General features: G+C 29.6%; 2 protein-coding genes across 3 annotated transcripts in view; one reads left to right on the top strand and one right to left on the bottom strand.

Moving 5' to 3' along the window:
• Positions 1-1061: 1061 nt before the first annotated feature.
• Positions 1062-9690, bottom strand: part of LOC113509131 (transient receptor potential cation channel protein painless-like) — a 31235-nt gene continuing 22606 nt past the window's right edge. The window contains exon 2 of the transcript XR_008253723.1: positions 1062-1461. The gene's annotated coding sequence lies outside the window, so the exon portion shown is untranslated. The remainder of the gene's footprint in view (positions 1462-9690) is intronic.
• The window catches only part of LOC113523392 (gamma-tubulin complex component 2-like), a 31723-nt gene continuing 25101 nt past the window's right edge, over positions 3069-9690 (top strand). Inside the window, exons 1-10 of one of the 2 annotated variants that reach the window (XM_052902339.1) lie at positions 3069-3256; positions 3345-3512; positions 4277-4421; positions 4537-4723; positions 5728-6023; positions 6364-6492; positions 6715-6888; positions 7594-7771; positions 8530-8818; positions 9452-9567. In XM_052902339.1, coding sequence (XP_052758299.1) covers positions 3186-3256; positions 3345-3512; positions 4277-4421; positions 4537-4723; positions 5728-6023; positions 6364-6492; positions 6715-6888; positions 7594-7771; positions 8530-8818; positions 9452-9567 — 1753 coding nt within the window. In that variant the 5' untranslated portion in view covers positions 3069-3185. The remainder of the gene's footprint in view (positions 3257-3344; positions 3513-4276; positions 4422-4536; positions 4724-5727; positions 6024-6363; positions 6493-6714; positions 6889-7593; positions 7772-8529; positions 8819-9451; positions 9568-9690) is intronic. The other variant, XM_052902340.1, reaches the window with a different exon arrangement.

Raw genomic sequence — 9690 nt, 5'->3', positions numbered from 1 at the left:
TGGAAACTATCGTGACTAATTTATCGTTAAATTCGTCACGATGGGCTAACTGACCTGCCTTTTCATCCTCACCTCACGTATTAAGCGATACTGTATAATAGACAGTGGCGGCCTTAAGGGGTGGGGAACAGGACAATCGCCCAGGGCTTCGCTCCTGCGGGGCCTCGCGTAACAACCCAAGCAAATTTTAAACAACCAGTGAGTAACATTTTGTCTAGAGGCAAGTTGCAAAAACTTCTCGATTTAGGCATTTTAATCACGAATATACAAAATTACCAACACTAAAATATACAAATAAAAAAAATTGTAAAAAAAAAATGTGAAATAAGACATAGCTTTTTTAATCAATGGAAAATTTTACATTAATTTGATATATATTAGTTAATTAACCAGACCTAGTTCATCACACGCGCATCACATACTTTTCACGAAGGACAAAGGGCCTCGCAAAGACCTGCCGCCCGGAGCTTCGTAATGGGCAAGGCCGCCGCTGATAATAGATGTGATATCCATAATATGACTAGATATATATTTTATTATCTTAAAAGTAACAGAGGTATATAGGCTCTAACCATGATGTTGTGTACATATATATATACTATAATTAGGTACCAAGCACTAACATCGTGTGGGCCGTCAGCTTTATTACCATTCTAAGATATATGGGTATTGCGTTGAGCAAAAATTAGATAATTTCGAAGCTTTTTGTAACCCCATAAACTTGAATGTTGTCTTAACTCTGAACAGGTTGTGAGAAAATAACTTTATTATATTATAAGCATACATATTACTTGTAGGTATAATATATCTATGTAGTAGGTAAAGAAATAGTGTAGTTTTAAAGGAAGGAAAGAGTAATAGGTATAAAATATTATTATAAAGATGTTCTAAGACATAAAATATACGTAACTGACAAAACCCCGGTTATAATATTTTTACGTTCTTATTACATTAAGAAGGTAAAAATTATTCTTTATTTATATATTAAAATTATTATTTATTTAAAAAATGGTCTTTATTAAAAATATTTATAATTTACTAATAATACTTTATTTCGCAAAATGCTAAACAAGCATTCATTATTATTGATATTGAACGTACATACATTTTCTGTAGGCAATATTTTACCGAAATCAACATTAAACCGAAATATAATCAAAAATTGAGCAACAGCTGGTCAAAAAAGAAAATTTAATATCATTAGTACAGGTCGAAAACTATATAATAATAAATAAAATAACAAAGTCACTTATTCAGGTACAAAACATAACAATATTAATGACAACTTTATATATTAAAATAATACCTAATTTATAATTATATAAACAAATCGACATCATAACCGTCAAGAAAAGAATATATTCCTTTTTAAAAGGCTGGCAGCACACCTGCAATGCTGTTGATAATGTGGGTGATCATGGGCGGCGGTATCATCAGGTGAGCCGCATACTCGTTTGCTTCCTGTGTTGTAAAAAAAAAAAGACTTGGAGAGCGTTGTTTTATCATTTAAGCAAAATAATAATCAATAGAGTTGTGTACTTATCTAATCATTATAAACTAAATAGTGATACTACGTATTCATTTTTAAAATTATAAATGTTTTAAGTTATAAAATATATAGAACTTAAAATTATCAAGCATCAATGATTATCGCCATCTAGCGATCGGTAGAATCAAACTACTTTTTAAACGATTAAATTATTACTTCATTAAAAACTTTATCCGAAAATCAATATTAAGCAATTATAGATATTAAAACAAAGTATTCTTTACAAATTCATTTACCTTGTATTAATATCTATAAAGTAACCATATTAAAATTGATGATTATTACTATCGCTATTGAATAGAAGATGGCAGTGTAAAACATTTTCTGAAATGTATCATTGTGTTAAAATGAGGTAGGTATATAATCTTTTAAGATTTTTTTTTTATGCGTGAAAATGGAATAGTAATCCCACCTGCGCTAACGGGATACGCTTGCGGAGCACCAGCGAAGGGTGATCGATGAGAATGAAAACAAGCCAGTTAGCCCATCATGATGAATTCATCAGGAATTAACCATGATAGTTTCCAGGGGTACCACGAGGAGGTCGACCTGGTTCGGTATATTGCTAGCAATGGGATTTTTAGTTTCCATTACTAACAATCCCTTTCTCCCCCCAATCTTTTAAGATTTTGATTGATGATTGGTTTTGGATTTTTAAGTTTTTTTTTTTTATTTATTTAATTACATTGTGCTTAATTTTCAAGACAAATTGGTCAGGCAAATTCACAGATGAACTATCCTGCTTTGAGTAAAATCAAGTAAACATGCCTATATATGTGTATCTAAGTCGTACTAATATAATTTAAGATTGTGATCCACAAAAAAAAAACCGACGTCAATCGTGGCAACATTAAATATTTTGGTTTAAAAATCCTATTATTTTTATTTAAATACCTACCACACTCATGCATATATTTGCACGCTCACACAGGCCCACATGATGAGAAGTTAAATTAAAATAGATGATAATGGGATGGCAGTCCCGCCTGCGTTAACGGTATACCACGGGGCACCAGTGAGGAATAGGTGAGAATTAAAATGCAGATCATTTGGCGTGTTAGATATTTATTTTAAATTATATTAATTTTTTTAAACATCTTAAAATGTGTATCTACATTTATTAATAAAAATCAGACTACTTTAAATATAAATATTATACTTTAAATACTTTACTTTATATATAAATATTATACTTTATATACTTTAAATATAAATGTTATTATACCAAATTTGGTAATAAATTATTCTTGTAATGTATATAGAACACTAATTTATATTTTAATTAATTTTATAATTATTTATTGTCATGATACTTGAATAAAAAGTAATGAAATTGTAGAACACGTGACTTGCTGACTTGTTCACTCGAATTTGGACCTGTAGATATAAAAGATTATTCTAAATTTGCTAAAAACGAATAATAATTTAGCATCTGACATTTCAAAATTAAATAAAAAAAGGAAACTTATTTAGTGTCGACCCATTTAATTATATATCTGTGCAACTGCTTCTGTACATAAACTGTCAAGTTTGTTAGTGTCAAAATTATTAACTGTCAAATAGATTCGATCAAATCATTTGAACCAAACAGATGAAGCGTTTATTTAATTTAATTCGAATATACATCAATAAATAAATGTACCAAAACTGGATATTACCGAAGGATAAGATGCAAACTACTATCAAAGAATTACTTGACGCATTGGGGTAACTATCACTTTAAATAATATGGCATCTACATTTTAGTTTTTATTGTTTTGGTAGATGAAATTCAACAAAACTTTATATATTACAGATGTAATTTGGAAGCAGACACGGTTTTAGACTATATTCAAAATGATTCTAACTACGGTAATAGTAATCTTTCATCTAAACAAGTAAATGAGTATGCACAGAGGTTGGCACTTAAAGCGTCTAACGCCAAGACATTTCTCAAGAAATATGAAGACTTAAAAAGCCGCAAGTGAGTGTGATTGATGTTATACTTATCTAATGAGATCTCCAGTTACTTACATTTTTGGGGAAATATATTTGTTTATATATTGTACTGCAAGAGGCTCAAAATAATATAGCATATTCTAATGAATAATTGTGTAACATCTATAATCCCTCTACTACTAATGTTACTCACAATTTATAATGAACTCCATAAATAGTCATGTGGCTATGATAAAATATACACAATTGTGATGATAAAAAATACTGTGTGACTTTATACAATGCCCTTAATATTATACAGATTATAAGCAACATTTTCCAAATACAACTCTCTTGTGCTGGTATCTCGATTAATAAATTTTCCTTAAAATACAGCAAAAATTAAATTTGAGACTAAAACTTTAAACATAATATTTGTAGACACAAAATAAGAATATATTTCTGTTTGGGACAGTAACAAACATTAGTTGGATCATATGGATTTGCCTTCATGAATTAGGCTAGAGCATCCTATGTATTAATTCAAAATATTTATGTATCATGATGTACCATATATGTATTAATTTTCATTCCGATCCATTCAACTGAATAAATATGATCAAGTAACTAACATTTAGATGTTAAATATGGTAATGGATGTTTAGACATATAAACAGTTTCACAAACATTCATATATATATATATATATAGTTTGAGTTGAAAGTAGAATTGTTCTAGTCTAATACTATTTATAAATTATTGCAATGTACATTATATGCAATATATAATAATTTTTAATTTTATTTTCAGCATTGACAATTTGTCTGATATAATATTATTATTTTACAAGTTGGTCTATGATGAAAAGAAATCAAAATTTTTTAAGCCAAAAGTTGCTCCAAAACCAATTTTGGGTGACAGCAAACATCAGATTACTAAAGAAGATGTTCCTCAGGTATTATAAATATTTATACACATATGTTTTAAAATAAAATAATTATAGTATTTTGTTTCCCATAAAGGGAACAGTTGACAAATGTTATCTGGAATTCATAAAAATATAATTTCAGATCAAAGACAAATTGTTGAAAGCTGTAGATGAAAGCAAGAAACTTGTCATGAAGTCATTTGAAGAAAAAGAATCCAAACTACGACCTAATTGGTATAGCAGTTTGGACCTTCCCAATTGGCAGAAGGACCATCCGGCTATGTCATGGGACTTTCCTAAAGAGCCTTTACCTATCAATGCTTCTTTGGGTATGTTTCAGCTATTAGTTTGTTGTCTGATTTACTTACAATGTAACCCTTTATTTTATAGCAGTTGATGGCTGGTTGACACTCAGCCCCTTGGTTGCAACAACATCCAGTGTGATGTGGTGGTGGTGGGTGGTATAGCAATATCTATATATTTCAGTTAGAGTATCTATATATATTGGTTCAATAAAGGAAATATTAACAGTCTGTTACTTTTAACATAAAATTCAAAAAATTCAAAATTCAAAAATCATTTATTCATGTAGGACATTTTTCTTAAATATGAACGTCAAATTTTTTACACACAAATTATAATTTTATATTTTGCGCGCAAATAGTTTCCGTCCGAGTATATATATATATATATATATATTGAGAAGAACTGGCAAGAAACTCAAAATTGAATTACTTTTTTTATATAATAATTTTTAATTTTATTTACAATTTGTATATTATATATACAAGTTGGTCTATGTGAAACATTAAATGAAAATTCAGTGGGTGAACAACTATTGAAGATGTTCCATGTTTTAAAATAAAATAATTATAGTATTTTGTTTCAAAAGTAATTGACAAATGTTATCTGAGTAATATAATTTGATCAAAGACAAATTGTTGAAAGCTGTAACAGACTTAAAATACCCCCATATACCTAGTGCCCACAGTTGATTGTTCTCCTCATTCATTAGAAATGGGGTCTAACAGCTCCATTGCTAGCAATATATTGGAGTTCGATGTGATACCTGGTTCCCTTTGGAAACCATCATGGTTAGTTCTTGTAAAATTCATCACAGGTTAACTAACCTGCTTTCATCCTTACCTATCATTTTCCATTTGCGCAGCTAGGCTTACCTCAGTGTCTGAACTTGAGCAACTTGAACAAACTATTAATGGGTAAAAGCTAATACATATATACATAATCCATATATAAATATATATATATATTTATATAAAAATTGCATTTGTAGAATGGTGTCTGTTTAATAATAATTTTTCTGTTGCTTTAGCTGGGGTTCCAATAGTTTCTCAAGAAAATATAATCATAGATGAGTTGCTGTATGTATTTACTGGAATTCCTGGCAATTATATTATCCATCAAACAGTGAAAGATACCTTTGACCCTCGTACATTCATCATATCTGACGACCTAGATGACGCCTTGAAGCAAATAGTTCAACAAATGCTTCCATTGGCATCTAATTATTCGATAGTGAGGAGATTTATTGAACACTGCAATATGTGGTCTGGTCAAGTACTACATGCATTAGTTGCTGCTATTGAAATCCTGCTAAAAGACTATTATGTAAGTTCTGAATTATTATTAATTTAACTTATACTAACATGCTGTCTCGGTAAGTCAGTCTGTCTGTTTCTGTTATGGTCAGCTGACATACTATGTATGTGGTTAAACCAATAACAGTGATAAATAAAGGTATTTATTAATAAATAGTAAAAATTGCTTTCAAATTTAAATAAATGACAATACTTTTGTCTCCTGCCTCTGGATGTTGCAAGGACTAATGGGCAATTGTGACTCATATATTTTTAACTTACCAGTATAAAAAATATGTATTATTTGTTAATTTTGATGATCTAAAAAATAGAAAAACAAATAATAAGGTACATATTTTCTTTAATTTCAGACAATGATAGCCCAACTGGAAACTGAGCACATGTCTGGGAATCTAACATTGCAAAAATTATGGTATTTTGTCTTGCCTACTATGCATACTATGCAAGTTCTTGCCGCAATTGTCACTAATATTGGAAAGGTATTTATTTATATGTTTACTCTTTAATCCTTTTTTCCATTAATGACATTTTAGATTTTATTTATCTACATTTATTATGTTTGTGTTGTTTTCTTTCCCATTCAGTATTCCATTTATTTTTTCGCTAATTATAAGAATAAATTTAATCTCTACTGCTGTAAGTGTATGTTCATGTACAGGAAATATGATTTTTTTTTTATCCTGTAATCGTACCTGTTACAGAGTGAACTCCGTGGAGGCGCTGTTTTAACAGTGCTTCACGATAAAACAAACACACTGATGGGTGACGCCAGAGCCCAAGAGATATCATTATTCTTAACCGAGCGTTCATGCCGACCTTACCTTTCCATACTGGATCAATGGATACATAAAGGCACTATTGTAGATCCCTTTCAAGTAAGTATTATGGCTGTTAAATGAACTCGAGTTTTTAATGTGTAACCTTATAATTTTAATATTTTTATACATATACATATTATATATGGATGTGGATGATAGCAAACAAGTTATTGGCCATCTGATGGAAATAGTAAACAAGGGTCACTTTTTGCAAGCCATTTCTCTAAATATATCTTTTAGTCTAATATTTTAATTTGATAATTTCGCCAAATTGCTTTGTTATGGACCATAATAAACTAAATTTATAATAATTTTGACTTAAATCTCTTAGAAATTTATTTCATATCGGTACTTAAAATAAAGATTTCACTATGATATCAAATTGAAATTATAATTTTAAAGTTAGTTTTAGAGCAGTGGCGCCACAGAATCAATTGTCTATAGATATGAAAAACCATAGACTTCATATAATATATTGATCACTATAATTCCCTCTTATGCATAGCCATACTTAACAATTAAGATATTACATTTTTGGAGGTGTAAGATAAGAAAGTTATTGGAAAACAGCCATGTAAGCACATTTGATTCTTGATAGAAACACAATTCAGAAAGAGATACTCAAAGATGATTTTTGTGCAATCTCCCTCTGATAATAATATTCAAGTTGAAAGTGGGTTATTAATATTATGATTTCAATAACCTAAATTGAATTATTTGAAACTTGTATAACTATGCTGAATTTATTTTATTTATACTCAGGAGTTCATGATTGAAGATAATGAACTAATTAATAAGGAAGAATTACCAGTAGATTATTCAGCTGATTACTGGGAGAAACGTTATTGCATCCAAAGAGATAGAGTGCCCAAATTTCTAGACAAATTCACTGACATTATCCTCCGAACTGGAAAATATTTGAATGTCATCAGTCAGTGCGGTATGTATCTATTTAATTGTACTACATTGTAAATCACAGTGACCCTCAAAATTTTGACGTAAATTTTGAAACATCTAACCATCTATTTTGAAATCTGTAGTAATTTATAACCTACTAGCTAACCTGTGCCTAGTTTTCGTTTTAATTTTAAATTATCTATATATTAAACAGTTCAACCAAATACAAACTATAAATAAAAAAATATGCGTGATAATAAATTTATACATTGTAAATAGATTATATTGCTATTAATTTTTGGATTTAATATTTGTATCTAAATATCTATTTCATATTTGGAATGTGTTAATATCAGTTGTATATTTTCCCGTTTGATATATGGTAACAAGAGTGTGTAGTGTCACTCCCTTGTAAAATTATTCAAAGTCTATATTTTTGGCTACATAAAATAGTAGAACAGTTATTTCTGACTTCTTTCATTAAAATATGAAAGCTCAGCATATATACATGAACTCTACACATTGTCAAGGTATAAGATGGAGGTGTTAATCAAATGATATTTACATTGAGGCTAATTTTTAAAAGTTACATGACATGTCATATTTATTTAATAGCTATATTTTATAATGTACACATCTGACCAAAAATAAAAAGTGCAATTTTATTAACCACATCCCCTAGTCAGAATCAGTTTTTTTTATTCTATTCATAATAAAATGTCTACAATAGTTTCTGAGATGAGTCTATATAGACTGACAGGAAATGAAGAGAGAACTGTATACTACATTATTAATTTACAGGTAAAGCAATCATGAAAACGAACACAGAAGAAATTAAATATTCATTGAGAGAACAAAACTATGGTGCCATAATACAAAAAGCTTATGCATATGCCAGTAAATCTTTACTAGAACTATTGTTGAAGGAATATGACTTAATGGGTAGACTCAAGTCAGTCAAGAATTACTTTCTTATGAGTCAGGGTGATTTCATTGTACAGTTCATGGATGCTACTGAGCAAGAACTCTCAAAGAAGATTGATGACATCATACCCTCCAAGCTGGAATCACTTTTGGGTCTTTGTTTAAGGTATTAATATATATTAAAAGGTTATAATAAATGTTACAATCCTTTGGCTAGCGCTATATTTCTTCGTATCTTTAGTCGTATTAATACCTACCAATGCGAAAAACTAAACGCGGACCTTCGGCGTGTCATAAAATTTAATCCAGTGTTTCCGATTTTCTGTCGTCAGTAGATTGGCGCGTTCACGACCTAACAGACGCCGGCCTTCACCGGATTTTTGCGCAGCGTGACCGACAGTAGTAATTTTTCGTATTGGTGTTCCGTCGTCAAAAATAGATGTTCGAAGATCAGTCTAATATTGCACTAGTCTTAAGGATATTATGATTCTAATATGTAATGAGCATAGGTCTCCTTTTTGTTCTAGCTCTTTATTGTGGTCCTGTGTGAATCTCTTCCACTGCTTACATGTCAACTGTATTATGTGAATTCTTACCAGAAATATATTATAGCTGTTTTGTTGCTAAAGATTAGCATATAAAATAGTTGTTTTGTCTATATCTGTATATAAACTAAAAACAAATATGCTCACGACTATAATCACTTTTAGAGTAGTCAGAGACATTGTATCTCTTTATTTTATATTTTATTTATATCATAATATTAATTTATTTAAATGATAATAAACTATAATTCCAGGTTGTCAGCAGCTAGTCATGATCCGTACAATGAAGACATGAGAGTAGAACTTCTGCCATATGATCTCCAATTTCAGATGTTCAAGATTTTATCTATAGAAACAGAAGAAGAAAAAGGTGAGTGAAAAATTATTGATATTTATATCAATAATTTTTTTCTTATTTATAAGCAAATTATGTCATAAAGTTGACCAGATGGTGATACACATTTTCACACGCAACCTCATTCATGTAACATGT

The sequence above is a fragment of the Galleria mellonella genome, unplaced genomic scaffold, assembly GCF_026898425.1.
Source record: "Galleria mellonella isolate WM207_F2 unplaced genomic scaffold, CSIRO_AGI_GalMel_v1 utg90, whole genome shotgun sequence".
Lineage (NCBI taxonomy): Eukaryota > Metazoa > Arthropoda > Insecta > Lepidoptera > Pyralidae > Galleria > Galleria mellonella.
This window is presented reverse-complemented; position numbering and strand designations above follow the sequence as displayed.